Source organism: Leptonychotes weddellii, chromosome 12 (assembly GCF_054177405.1).
Source record: "Leptonychotes weddellii isolate Sample4059 chromosome 12, ASM5417740v2, whole genome shotgun sequence".
NCBI classification, from domain to species: domain Eukaryota; kingdom Metazoa; phylum Chordata; class Mammalia; order Carnivora; family Phocidae; genus Leptonychotes; species Leptonychotes weddellii.
Genome location: NC_138380.1, coordinates 7,907,441 through 7,923,172, shown reverse-complemented (window position 1 = coordinate 7,923,172; position 15,732 = coordinate 7,907,441). Strand labels below are relative to the sequence as shown.

General features: G+C 36.9%; 1 protein-coding gene across 1 annotated transcript in view; it reads left to right on the top strand.

Moving 5' to 3' along the window:
* Window positions 1–15,732, top strand: part of CNTNAP2 (contactin associated protein 2) — a 1,739,191-nt gene that overhangs the window by 558,553 nt on the left and 1,164,906 nt on the right. The window contains exon 3 of the mRNA XM_081799929.1: window positions 221–414. Within this exon, the coding sequence (XP_081656055.1) occupies window positions 221–414 (194 nt within the window). The remainder of the gene's footprint in view (window positions 1–220; window positions 415–15,732) is intronic.

The following is a 15,732-nucleotide window of genomic DNA, read 5'->3' as shown; positions in this document are numbered from 1 at the left end:
GGGGGGGCCTGGGGGTGGGTATTGAGGAGGGCACGTTCTGCATGGAGCACTGGGTGTTATGCACAAACAATGAATCATGGAACACTTCATCTAGAACTAATGATGTAATGTATGGGGATTAACATAAGAATAAAAAAAAAAAAAAGATGTAGAATAATCCATAGTCCATTGTAGAACTTCAACTCTATCCATTTTCCTCTCTTGCCTCGACCTTCTTCAGGTGCTGGGGGATGGTCTCCATCCGACAGTGACCATTATCAATGGCTTCAGGTTGACTTTGGCAATCGGAAGCAGATCAGTGCCATTGCAACCCAAGGAAGATACAGCAGCTCAGACTGGGTGACCCAATACCGCATGCTGTACAGTGACACTGGGAGAAACTGGAAACCCTATCATCAGGATGGGAACATCTGGGTGAGTCACTGTCAGAAATGCAAACACAGAACCTTGTGGCAGATTTGTGACCCCAGACCCTCCAAGTCCTGGCACAGTTTGGGGAGGTGGAGAGGGTTGGGTATGGCCAGGCTGAAGGTTGATCATGCTATTTTTGTTTCTTGTCTTTGTGTTTGTGTCCTCTGGTACTTGCTGAGAGAGAAAAGAAATGTGAGAATGTGAGTGAAGCCAGAGAAGGTGGGGAAATGGATTTAAATCCCAGCGTGCCTTGCCCCACACCCTGCCTTTCCTAAATGGCGGAAAACCCCTATCTTGCAAAGTGGATGTGTCCCCTTCCCTGGTTTCTAGTATATTTCACAGAAAACAAAATCTCCTAATAAAACTGTGTTGAAAACTGGAAAAAAAAAGGTAAATAATTTAATGATAATAGAATACTAGAATTTCTTTAAACACAATATTTCAAGTTACTGTATTTTTGTCTGGAGTACAGATCTGAAATGGTACAAATTGTACCAAAATACTGAACCATGAGTTAACAAAATAGAATGAAAAAAAAATTCCTGACTTACGTTTTCATTCCTTACCCACCCCCACCCCCCTTACTTGCTCACACTGTTTCTGTTGAAGATATGTAGTTAAATCTTTAAAGGACAACATGGGAAAAGGTCTACTGCCCACAGGGTCTGGGTGAACTCACAGGCACTGGGCAAGGGGCCGTGTACTCTGAAGCACTTTACTTCCTGCCAGAAGCAAGTTAAGTTTTTTATTTTGCTTTAATCCAGGCCTGTTCAGATGGAATAGCATTCACTGAGCCACTGACCATTTATGTATAAAGTGAAAAATAAGGTAGAAAAAAATGGTTTTCTTTTAAAGAAAAACCAAATGGAAGACCAGCCATAGTTCTGGAGCACATCAGGCACTACACTGAACATCCCCTCCCCAGTTTTAAATATTTTAAAATATGACTGGTCTTCACTCAGGTGTATGCACTTGTCGATATTTGTCTAGTCAAAGCCATCAGGAAGCCATTCATTCACTCATTCATTCATTCTTGTTGATTGAAGAAATTGTTTCCTCTGGCTGCAGTTTCTATCCAAGGTTAAAGGCAATGGGTCTCAATCTGAGCTCTCCATTTGAATCACCTAAAGACGTTTTAGAGTATATGGATTCCAGGTACATCCAGACCGGTTAAATCTGAATCATATAAGTAGAAATTAGATGAATGTTAAATGATAACTTTTTTTGAAGACAGAGATCTTCAACTCAGGTAAAATATTGAAATTATGAGAATAATTTAGAGGAGTAGGAGCAGTAATTTATGGCAAGAAAAGAAATGTCCCATACTATATATTATATATAATTATTATATTAGTGGCTTAGACCCTTACTACAGATCTATATTCATTTTATTCTTTTATTATGAAAGAAAAATAATTTAAACCATTCACTCTTAAAATATCTCAGTTAAATTGGAAAGTTGTGTGTATCCAATCAAATGTTCAGCACACTTGAATAAATTACTTTAAAGTACTAAATTTTGAGGGATCTAGTTTAGTTTAACCAAAATTAGGTAAAGCCATCAATATTAAACAAGAAGAAAAAAGAAGGAGTAAGAGGAAAGTCACTTTTTAAGTTGTGTTCTTCACAGTATTAGGTAGAGCACTGGGAATTTTCAGCCTGATCAGGGCCCACTCTTAGAGAATTTATATTTTAAAAATCCTCAAGTAATTTTTGTGGGTTGACAGAGTTTAGAGCTCCTAGTTTGGGTAGGTGGTCATTTCTACAGCAGTATCCAATGATCATAACTGTCATGTAAAATCAGGATATAATGTTCTGATAATAAAAATTCCTCCAGGGGCGCCAGGGTGGCTCAATTGGTTAAATGTCTAACTCTTGATCTTGGGTCACATCTTGATTTCAGGGTCATGCGTTCAAGTTCTGTGTTAGGCTCCATGCTGGGCAAGGAATTTACTTTAAAAAAAAAGTCCTCCAGAGTTGTTCTTTATTTCATCAAGCCATGATTATATGACAAAAGTAGTTGTTAATTGGGATGGATAAGCTGTAGGAAGCAAGGAGAAGGGATAATGTCTCTTTACGGAAAGTTTTCATCTTACAATTAAGATAATACAAAGTCTCAAGCCCAGCGTATAGAAAAGTGATTTTCGACTCTGGATATACAATAGAATAACCTAGAGAGCTTTAAAATATATGGATGTCTGGGTCCCACCTCCAGAGATTTGGTTTAGTTGGTCTATGGTGCAGCCTAGGCATCAGGTTTTTAAAGTTCCCCAGGTCTTTCTAATGTACAGCCAACATGGAGAACCATATTTTAGATTGGTTTTTGGCCCATAGGTAAGGTGGGGATGGAAGAAGTTTATTGTGAGACACAAAAATAAAAATATTAGAAAATTAGAAAAGACCTTCCTCAAAGCGTAGAGGAGAGAAAGAGACTGACCAAACGGACCAATCAAGTGGGAGTAGACAATTAAGGCTCAGATCACAAATTCTTCCAGGAAAGGATTCATTATTTTCTAACTCTCTGTGGATTCTAACTTAAAACCAGATTAGCATGTTAGTGATATTATTTGAGGGCTGCAAACCAGACTCCAAACAATCTTCCACATTTCTGTTTTTGTAAGGTTTTTGTCCCACAATTGAGAGTGTCAAATCCTCTTCTATCATAATGCACTAAAGTGGTAATACAGATAGCTGGTAAAATGCAGAGGCATTTGGGTTTTAATTTACTTATCAGATACTTAGCAGTTAGGGATAGTTTATTCTGACTAAATACAGAGACATAAGTTCAAAGAGCTAAGAAAGGTCGAATTTTCCGGGTTGACTTGGACTCTCTGGGTTTACATAAAATACTAGGGGTTGAGTGAGAGAGACAGGGCCATGCAATGGAAATATCACAGGTAGGCTCCATCTCCATACATGGCTCTCAGCCTTTTCCCATGGTGTTCAGAGTGTATTTTCTACTGTTTTCTGCCATTCTGGTGTTCCTTTGGTTTCTTCTTTTCAAATCCTATATTTTTCATTAAAACTAAGTATGTGATGAGTGATTATTTCTAGATGAAACTATAGTGAGCCAATTATGAAATTTCAGAAATCAAAACAAGTTTGAGACACAAACTACGTACTGTGAAATGTTTTTTTTTAAATGCCAGTGAGCCTACAACATAATGATTACATTCCTTTAATTACCTATGACAGAAATGGTTTAATCCTCATTAATGTGAAAAATAGTCCCTTGATTTGATGTATTCTAAAAGAGATAAAACTCATTGTTTTCTAAAAATTCTTGAGTACTAAAGCTTATCTTAACATGCATTAGATGATTAAAATTTAGCATTTTCAAATATTGACCAAAAAATACACTTCAGACATAAGTTTATGAAAAATGTAATTAAATATTAAATTTTCTTTTAATCCAAATACTGCTTAACATAATATATATTGCACTTAAATAAAAGAGATATCTGAGGTTGCCTGGATGGCTCAGTCAGTTAAGCATCTACCTTCAGCTGGGGTCATGATCCTAGAGTCTGGGGATCCAGCCCCACATTGGACTCCCTGCTCAGTGGGGAGTCTGCTTTTCCCCTCCCTCTCCCTCTGCCCTGCCCCTGCTCATGCTCTCTCTTTCTCTCTCTCTCAAAAAAAAAAAAAAAAAAAAAAGGTAAGATCTTTAAAAAAGAAAGAGATTTCTGACATAGATTTGGATGGCTGTTTGATGGACAACACTCTCTACAGTGGGAAGTTTCAGATAGTCAAAAAATGTTTAAGCTGATACAGTTACAAAGTTGTTTTCCCTATCCATCCCTAAAATGATTGATTACCTGAGAAGAATGAAAAGCAATGTAAAGGGTGCCTGGGTGGCTCAATTGGTTAAGCGACTGCTTTCGGCTCAGGTCATGATCCTGGAGTCCCAGGATCGAGTCCCGCATCGGGCTCCCTGCTCAGTGGGGAGTCTGCTTCTCCCTCTGACCCTCCCCCCTCTCATGTGCTCTCTCTCTCTCTCAAATAAATAAATAAAATCTTTAAAAAAAAAAAAAGAAAAACAATGTAAAATCAATCACTTAAGTATTGCTTTTAATAAATGCCAGTGGTTAGTCTTTCTATAATTATAGGAGAGATGGACAACACAACTAATTTTATTATAATATTGTTATTAAATGTCCATATGGAGAATCAGTTATTTTATGACCATTGGATAATGTTAAAATAAGTGAAAAAAAGGCATGTCAACGAGACATTATGACAATTTGACAGGATTTTAAGTCATTAATCTAACTTTAGAATTTGACTATGAAATGATAATGGCTCTTGAAAATATTCCTGAAGAATAGTTTAACTGAATATTTCATACTAAAAGAGGTGAGTTGTTAAATGTGCTTAACTAGTCAAACTTTCTCATTCCTCATTGATAAAATGAGGCATAAAAGAATTCTTTATACTTTATCCACAATGCCATCTCCTTCTATTCAGAATTTTCTTTCAAATGTAGAAGAAAATTCTGTGCAGATTGGTAAAATTGCCCACCCCTCTGAGAAATCATTTCATTTACATAGTCCACAAAATCTAATTTGCATACTGCTCTGGAGGTGTTTTCTGGTTACCTAAATATAATCTGTAGGACAGAGAGGAAGTATACTGTATGAGCATTTCTTATCAAAAGTCCATTCAGCATCACATTAAATAAGAATTCCAGCAGATTTTTGCTATGAGGCTGCATTTAGTTTTGCTTGGGAAATTCAACTGCCAGTTTTTGAATGCAGATATTTGGAGCCAAATTAGGCATTTGAAGTATTAAGAGTGAATGCCTTCTTTACATACCATTATTGTTTTGCAGAATAGTAATATACCACAAATTTACCTGTAATGTAAACGTAGATTTTCTTCTTCTTTTTAAAATTTGTTTATTAAATGATGAACAAATGTTTATATATTCCTAATGATTTTTTAAATCAGTTTTTATCCCTTTCGTTAATAGTAGGCAGGTATCAAACAGGGATCAGTAACCACTGAATGTATTAGATGGAGAATCCCACAGAACAGAAATGTTTATGGTATTTAAATTACAACTTTACATATTTATCAAGAATATAGGAATATATAGGTTCATATTCTCTAAGCAATATTAAATAGAATATTAATTTGCTAGATAGAATAAAAACCTGGGTCACTTACATGCTTTTTTCCACACACATACTCACACAGAAAACGTCATTGTTTCTAACAAATTTGAAACATTTAAAAAAGCTAAAAAACAAATAATAGCAGATGAATTTATTAAATTCTTTGTTTTCCTGAATATCAATAGCTTGAATATGTATTCCCTACCTACTTTTTAACCAAATATCTTACCAACTCATATCTAAATAATAAAAGTTCCTAAAACTCTTTGTAGATTAGCATATAACCAGGTGTTCAGTAAGTGAAAGCCAAGATAGGGATTCAAAAGGCCTGAATTCAAGTATCTGGGTTCATATATTTGGTTTATAAACTTGGAGAAGTCACTTTGTGCCTCTAATTCCTAATCTGAAAAATGAGAATAATGCCTCTTGAGAGATTTACACGAGATTATGTAAGTAAAGAAATTTTGCAAGCTAAAAAGATTTAGAAACATGTATGTTATCAATTGCCTATATAGAAGCATTCTATAAAACTGGTAGCTTTCTAGTTTGTATACAAAACTGGGTCAGTATTTCTTTTTAGTGAGAATAGTCTGTGATGATAATTTTCAGAGAGGTTAGTCCCCCTCTATCCTTTTCAGATACATTCTACCTCTGTTTACTCTTACTCATGATTTAAAATATCTGAAAATATTTTAGGTGAAGGAAACGTGACTTAAAATGGGAAGGGGAATGTGGACAAACCTCGTCAACAAATGGAGTGGCCATTGGTAGACAGTGCAGTGCAGGCTGGCTTGTAAAGCATGGCTGGTAGTCCTAGCTCTGTGCCAAGTGCCTTTGCAGTGCTTGTAACAAATTATTTGTTACCATAATGATGGCCATGTGTCCAATGAGCCATGAAAGGGGAGATTGCTTAAAAATGAATGGATTATTCTGTCTTATCTTTTCAACCATTTGTTGTAGTGGTTGCACTAATTTTCCAAATCACTTCAAAATCTGTTCAGTTTTAGGGCGCCTGGGTGGCTCAGTTGGTTGAGCGACTGCCTTCGGCTCAGGTCATGATCCTGGAGTACCAGGATCGAGTCCCGCATCGGGCTCCCTGCTCGGCAGGGAGCCTGCTTCTCCCTCTGACCCTCCCCCCTCTCATGTGCTCTCTGTCTCTAATAAATAAATAAAAATCTTTAAAAAAAAAAAATCTGTTCAGTTTTAAATGTAAAACATAAGTATTTCACAGTTCTATACTATACTTAGATCCTTTCAAACAAATCTAGAATTTTTTCCTGCCTTTGAAACTAAGGAAGATAACCATCCCTCTTGCTTGCTCATGTGTCTTTCATCAGTTGATAACATCCCTTTCTTCACTGAGGACACTAATGCGATATTTTTTGCCAATAGATAGGAATTTCCCTGATTTGTTTAAAAATGCACATGCATTGTGGCTGCAATCACTTAGGTGGGGAAAGGTACATTCAAAACAATTTTATGGATAACTTATTGAAAAATAAGACACATCAAAATAATCTGCATTAAACCATTTCTAAAATGGCTCTTGATATAAATGGGATAAACATCTTTAGGACTTGTATAGAAAAAAATAATAATTTCCAGCGTGAATTTAGAATAAGCTTCTTATTTCTGTGAAATACATTTTTCTGTTTACACCCCTCTTAGGCTGGGTGATATTTTTCAAGTCTCATGAATTTTAATAAGTTGAGTGGATATTCCAGATCCTTTTACATATACTGTAATGCCTCTAGGAGTGAATTTTGATCACCTTTCTAAATACACATTTGTATTGGGAGATTCTCATTTTAAGAGGTCATAGGATTTTTTCCTGCTTTAATTTGTGAGTCATTCAATATTCTACACATATACATATATGTAAGAACCATTCTAGCCAATGTGGTTACGTGTTTAATTTTTTTCCAAAAATCTGGAAGATAAAAGTAAGATGGTATTAATAATAGTGACATACACTGTTAGGTAAAGGAAAATGATATAATCTTATATGATATGGCTTCTTACTTCCAACAGTATATTATTCTTCACAGTGCAGTGTATTTTTTCATATATGAGTTAAAATAGGATATATGTAGTCATTGTTCTAAATTTTTAGAAGTTTATTGGATTTCTTGAAGACCAATCTGAAAGAGGAAGTGTTCTCATTAAGCATCATGATATCACCAGGTATTTTATTTTGCTCTGGACTCAAATAATGGAGATGCCAATATTTTTCTTATTAGACCAAGGTGGGCTTTAGGTGACATGAGGCTAAATGAGTCCAGGTGAATGCAAATTTCTATAAAGCATTGAGAGAGAGGTACCTGCAAATACCTTGAATAATAATGACGGACAGTATGACTTAAGATGAGTGTCTCTTCTCCTTTCACCTACTTAGCAGGAATTAGAGGAATAGCAATATGTCTCTATGGGGGAAAGTAGATGTCATAAAGCCTGCTCTTGTATGGCTGCAGGACCCTGAGAGGAAGTGAAAGTAGCAGCTCACTGGTGTGCTCTAGAATTGGACCACCTTTCACAGATATCTGTGTGACTGTGGGAGATTTCTAGACCTTTCTGAGTTTAAATCTCCTCGCCTGTACAATACAGCTAATAACACTACTTACTTCCTCTACCTCAATAGAGATTATTGGTATTAATTTAATAATCCATGTGAAGAGCTTGGGACAATGCCTGGCACATATTAACCACTCAATTATCGTTATATTATATAAATTTGTGACTTTCAGATGCATTGCTATAATATTGGATTGGATCTGTCCTTGAAAATTCAAAATAGCCTGTTAACTTTCACTATATAACAGCTTTTCTGTATTAACATTGTATTGTATTACATCTGTGCTTCTTAGCCTGAAATGACTAATAACTCATTTTTAAGTATAATTGAGAATGCTAATTTAACTTATGCCATTTGAATCATGATCTTATTAATTGTCACGTGGATTCTTATGCATCACAGTACAAATTGTGTATGGGCGGGTTTTTTTTTAAGATTTTATTTATTTGAGAGAGAGAGAGTGTGAGCATGAACTGGGGGAGGGGCAGAGGGAGAGGGAAAAGCAGACTCTCTGCTGAGCAGGGAGCCTGACCATGGGTTCGATCCCAGGACCCCAGGATCACTACTTGAGCCAAAGGCAGACTTCTAACCAACTGAGCCACACAGGAACCCCTGGGCAGTTCTTTCAGATATTTTTTTTTATTAAACATCAGTGAAAATATGACTGTGATGCTTTCATTCTACTTAGTTTAATAAATTCACTTTTATTAACTTTGGAAATCAAGGAAAATAACCCTTTTTTACCTACAGTCCTCCTCCATATCTTCTTAGGATAACTCAAAAGAGTAAGATGAGCAGATTACAAAACAGGCTTGTAAGTATGCTTAGCAATGAAAGTGGAAAGGCAAGCAGAGTGAGAGACCACTCTGAATGCCAGCTTCCTGAAGTATGTCTTAAACTAGCAGCAACAGCATCACCTGGGACCTTGTTAGAAATGCAGAATCTCAGGGACCCACCCCATCCCTTTAAAATCAGAATATACATTTTAACAGTATTCACAGGTGATTCATGTACATGTTGAAGAAAGAGTGTATTGTTTTTCATATTTGAGGAGGTCTTGGTGAGGAAGAAGAATTAGAATTGGCCCCTGGGTCTCCAAACCAGAAGGCAGAATTAGAATTAGAATTTGCAGTGCAAATTGCTGGCAGACTTACCATGAGAAGAGCATAAGCTTTGATGAAAAGGCACTTACTGAGCACCTACTGTTTATTGAGGGTTGGAGATAAACCAGACACAGTCACTGTGTGAAAATTTTTCACTGGGTGAAAAATCTAGAGGTCGTGCTAAGCATATAAATTTATAATTTTATTTTATGACTATATGTGTCCTAATGGAAAGAGGCTTGCACAGGTTGTTCTAGGAACACAAACACACACACACACAAACACACACACACACAAAAATGCCTCATTCAGAGTGGTTGAGGGTCACGGTCAACCAATGCCTCTTGGGTTCCTAAGTATTGTTGGCTTAGTAGGTAAGGAACTGGTGATGTAGAAAAGAGAAGCAGATGAATCTTCTACTGAAATAGGTAGGATTGGATAGTGAGACACTATACATAATCACATCTTTCCCAATTTTCTTATTCACAAACAAACAAAAATCTGACCTTTCTTTAAAATTTAGAAATCTAAAGGATTAGATCAGTAATGTTGAAGTTAGATCATGTAAATATCCAACTTTGAAAGAGCATCGGTGTCTTCTAGGAGGGCACATCTCTGTAATACTCATAATGCAGAGTTCACTGCCAAGCACATAATAGATGCTTCAGAGTGTACAATTGAACTGAAGTACCTCATTCTGGAGATAAATGAGCTGAAGCTAAGAGACATGATATTACTTACAATTGAGCTACAAATCCAGTTATACTGACCCCAGTACTCAATAGGGAACCAAATACCTATTTTTGGTTTGTCAAGAAGCATCCTTATTATAATGACCACTTGCTTATTTTGGCTAAATGAAAACAATTTAACTGTATACACAAGATTTCTAGAACAAGATAGCACGAGCTCTGGATCTGGGCTTCAGATACCCTGCTCTAGCACTTAGTAACAGTGAATGTTTAACCATGTTAATGTTACTAATTTGCAGAGAGATTAACCATGTTAATCAGCTTAACCAACTTGACCAAAGACGCTTTTTTTTTTTTTTTTTTTTTAAGCAGAGGGAATGGCAGAGGGAGAGGGAGAAGCAGGCTCTGCACTGAGCAGGGAGCCCGATGCGGGACTCGATCCCAGGACCCTGAGATCATGACCTGAGCCGAAGGCAGACGCTTAACCATCTGAGCCACCCAGGCGCCCCGACCAAAGACGCTTTTGAAAACCATGCAAATAGAATGAACCAACCCTTCACCCTACCCCATGAAAAGATGTTTGCCTTTAAAAAGTGTCCAAGTTTGCAACCTCCCATAGCACTTTATTCTGAACTAATCACCATAAACATCATTTGGCAGTATAGACATCATTTAATTCCTTGGGATATAATATTTATTAAAAACCAGATTCTGGAAAACATGCATTCTAAGCAATTATTGACATTTTTTCTAAGAGAGAGAGAAAAAAAAAAAAAGAGCTCTCCCAAAGATAAAACACCTTTCTCCAATTGAATCTTGAGATGTAATTACTAATTCCATTTGGATTATAGTAGTCTCTATTCGAAAACAGCAGGTTTCATTAGTTGCCCTCACAGTAGTCTTCAGAGAAGGTTAAGAAACACATCCCCCTGATCTCAGATATGAAAGAAAGCTGAGTTGCCCAGGGCAGAGGGACTGTTCATCTCAGGCACTCAACAATCACAACTGTTCATTCTGTTCACGCGGTGACTGTCCTGTTTGTGTATTTCTCAGTTGTGTTACAGTATGCAAAGTGGAAAACAGAGCTGTGTAGGATGACCTGGAGCAACAGAAAAAGACTGACTTTATCATAAATTCATTCAGGCCGTTTACATTCAGCCTGGCACAAACAAGTATTTGATAACAGAACCGAAAAAATACAGAAGTTTCCTTTCCTTTGAATGGATTTTGTGATTGCGATACTGGAAGATATTTACACTGGGTTTGTCCACATGACTTACTAGATAGTAAGGTCAGTGTATGGTTAAATATCTATAATTTGACAGTTTTATTCCCGGAATAGTAATAGATAGAAGTTACATTTTAGCTTTACTTAAAATGAGCAGCAATGTCAATGCTGTCTATTTTTTAAGTTTAAAGTCAAAGACCAAAGAAATTATTAGTAAGAGAATTTTATGTTTGGAATCAGGGTAAGTGATAAATAAAACACACAGACAGACACACACCTATCCTCAACCCTTACTACAAAATAACTCTTAATCTTCCCCTAAATTATATAAAATTTATGGGTAATTAATAGAATCAAATCTATCTTTCACTGGATTCAGTTGAAATGCAGAGGTGTTAAGCATTTTGACTAAGATCAAACACCACTGCTAATACTACCATTCACTGAGTACTTACCTGATGAGTACTTTCTGTGTCAAATACTGTAACAAGAACCTGAAAGGTGAGGGACCAAGTTTGGTCCTTGATTCCTGTGCCCCCTAGTCTTTACTCTCACCATTATACTGCATTTAAGAAGATGTAACAGTGGGTGATCATATGTATGTTCTCTGAGAGGTTTATTTGTCTTGTTAAATGCTGGGTCTCACCAGTGAACCCAGTGCTTTGCACACTGAATGTGTTTAGTAAATATTTGTTAACAGATTAACTGAGTTATGAGATTAGTGGACATTAGAATAATAGTATATAATTAGGTACACATTTCATAAACAATAATGTTTATTTTCTTAGTTTATATGTATCTAATGGATATTGATGAATGTCTCACATACCTACATCTATTGAAAGAAGTTAAAGTGTCAAGATGGTATTTGTGGGAACACATGAGATGCTCAGGATTTCCATAGGGAAGAAAATACAGCAGCAGTTGCAATAGCGAGGAGCTAAGAGGGAGGTTGGGGTTACTAACTAAGGCAGCAAAGCTTCCTCTCCCATCAGACCTGGGGGCAGCTTGGGGATGTGGAGTGGAATTTTAAGGGGCTAATAATATAAAATGCACATATATATTGCAAACTTGAATGTGAGTTAGGCTCTGGGTCAATGCAGACAATCTGGCCACAGTACAGAGAGGTCTCTGATCTCATAAAGGTTGAGTGTCAGGATGACAGTATGGTTTGTGAAGTCTACGCAAAAGGAAGATGTGTAACACAGAAGAATGTATTATATATTCTATGTTACCATTTGTGCAAAAGGCAAAAACAGGGAAACCTATGCTGTAAGAAATCTGGGTAGCCATTTCCGTTGTAGGAGGGTGGTGGCTGGAAGTTCTCTACCAAGGGAGGCTTGAGGGGTGTTTCTTGAGCTAGGTGCTTGTTACACTTGTGGAAATTCATCAAGCCATATATCGATGTGCACTTTTCTCTATGTGCATTAAAATTCAACAGTAAGTTTTAGAAGACAATATAATCAGACTTGAAATCAAGGTCTAGCTCTGAGAGAATAGGAACTGAAGGAAACTAGGAGCTATTATCAGAATTGCTCTCTAGTACCAAAAATAATTGCAGGGGAAAACCAGTGGGCAGACAAAAGAGAATAAAGAACAAGGGGAGTTGGCAAAGGGCCTTAAAAGTCTACTCATAACATATAAGGGTATTATTTGTCTTTAGGTGAGTGCAACCTTTATGTGAGTATGTGGGGCTCTGTTCACACTTCACACATGGATACCTGGGATAGCACAATCTATTACTTGCTGATGAAGAGAGTATTCCTAAAGAAACATAATGTCTGGCTCTCACTGCCCCTGGCTTGCACAGAGATGAGAGCATATGAAGCAGACATCACTGTGTACAGCTAGTGTTCATAGGGACTGCAGTTAAACCAATCTATAGCTACTCCTAGTTTGTTTCTTGTTTGTTCTACTTGCAAGATGAATGTCTATGTTACTAAATTTAGTTCACTCCTATAATTCTCATCTACATGTGACAGATGTTACTGGTCACAGAGGAAGTTTCCATGTCTAAAATGCCTCTCCAATTAAAATTGAGGAAACCCAGAAATGGGCCAAAAAATATGAACGGAGAGAGAGATCACATCATAGATATAAGTGCATTTACTCTTCAGCACCACCATCTCACTTCTAGATATAGCTCCAATGACATGAAAGCACAGATATACAAGTTATTCCTTGAAGCACTATTTGTCATGATAGAATGTTGGAAACTACCTATATGACCAATCACAGGGAGACTGGTTGAATAAACTAGGCTATCTCTGCAAAATGGGTACATTATAGCTGTAAAGAAAACTGAGAAATATCTCTGTGAGTTGATATGGGGTGGATTTCCTGGATATATTGTTAAGTGAAAAGGAAAAGCACAAAGAGCACCTACTATGTGTTGACTTGTGTGTAAGAAATAAGAAATGAGAAAATATGTGTATATGGTTGAAGCAATTCTGGAAATATTTAAATGTATTCTAGATTGAACAAATTAGTAAATATGGTGATGATGTTGGGAGCCATGGTTCTTACTATGAAGAAAGTAATAACTAAATGGGGAATGGAGGAAAACAAGAAGGAAAGCCTTTTAAAAATGTGTGTGTGTGAATATGTGCCTATACATACTTGTGTAGACAGTATGCCTATATATATATATATATATGTATGTTTTCCAACTCAGACTGTTAAATGGGTCTAGAAAAAAGACATTCCAGTAGCAGTCAACATACCTAGAGCAGACCTTAGTTACTAATATCACATTATCCTCTAAAAAGAATCAGATTCAATTGGGGAAATTATATCAGGTTTTGGTCAAGTAAGATTTGACTTGAGTTATGAAGCATCTTTTTGTGTCAAAATGAAAGGGGAAAGAAATGATGGTTAATGACAAAAAGCACATGAGAGCCAGGTTGAAAAAATTTATATTGGCCAACTCTGGACAATTTGAGCATAAAAATAATTAAGGACTGTAATGAATTACAAACCCTTAAAAAATATGTATCATTAAATGCATAGAGAGTATAGGTAATAAATCAATAGATAGATATTAGACAGATAGATAAACAAAATGGGAGAGAAGTCTCTTGCTTACGCTAGGAAAACAACTTTTGCTTGGTAACTGTGGAAGGTGTGCTGGACGTAGAAAGTCATCACTTTGCAACCATCATAGTAAGTATTAGTTCTGGCATATGACTTCAATGGTCATTAAAACTAGGGGATGGGAAATATTTTTATGAGGAGGACCATATTTGTATGGTCTTAAAGTATCTCCCAAGAGATACTCTCTCCTGGTTGGTAGAAAAAAAAATAATTATACAAGAGAAATAAGATAACATTTTGAGTGGATGATCAAAATAAAGATGATCAATAAGAAGCGGATAGACATTGTGTGCCTCCAGATGTGATGGGCTGGAAACCCAACATAGTACTGGTGGTATCCCACTAAACACGTGTAAATGGATTGAGCCTATCATAGGAAACATAACTCAAATTCAAAGTGAGAAATACTCGGGCGCCTGGGTGGCTCAGTTGGTTAAGCGACTGCCTTCGGCTCAGGTCATGATCCTGGAGTCCCTGGATCGAGTCCCGCATCGGGCTCCCTGCTCGGCAGGGAGTCTGCTTCTCCCTCTGACCCTCCCCCCTCTCATGTGCTCTCTCACATTCTCTCTCTCTCAAATAAATAAATAAAATCTTTAAAAAAAATAAAAAATAAAAATATTTAAAAAAAACAAAGTGAGAAATACTCTGGGGTGCCTGGGTGGCTCAGTTGTGTAAGTGACTCTTGATTTCAGCTCAGGTCTTGATCACAGGGTCATGAGCTCAAGCCCTGAGTTGGGCTCCACACTGGGTGTGGAACCTGCTTTTAAAAAAGGCAAAATGAGAAATGCTCTATGAGGACATTTTACTGAAAAAGGGGTGGGAGGGTAGGATAAATTCAAAAATGTCAATATGATAAAAGATAACAAAAGGCTAAAGGATAATTCTAGGTTAAAAATGACATCAACATGAACTATGTGATCCTAATCTAGATCCTGGAGAGAAAAAAAATACTATAAAATATTATTGGGGGACGCCTGGGTGGCTCAGTCAGTTAAGCATCTGCCTTCGGCTCAGGTCATGATCCCAGAGTCCTGGGATCGAGTCCCACATCGGGCTCCCTGCTCAGCAGGAAACCTGCTTCCCTGCCTGCCGACCCCCCTGCTTGTGCTCTCTCACTCTCTGACAAATAAATAAATAAAAAATCTTTAAAAAAATATTATTGGGTCAGTGGACAAAATTGGGATAAGGATGGTTGATTAGGTGTAGTAATGTTAAATTTCCTGAAATTGGTAACTGTACACTTGTAGATATATGTCTTTATTTTGGGAAAATATAAACTAAAATATTTGACAGTAAATGGACTTGATATGTAACTTATTCTCAAGTGGTTCAGAAATAAAAGTGTGTGTGTGTAGGGAGAGGGAGAGAAAAAAGGAAGGATAAAGCACATAGCTCAGAGCAAAATTGGGGAATCTAAATAAAGAATAAAAGGCAGGGGTGCCTGGGAGGCTCAGTAGGTTGAACATCTGACTCTTGATTTCAGCTCAGGTCATGATCACAGGGTCATGATCTCAGG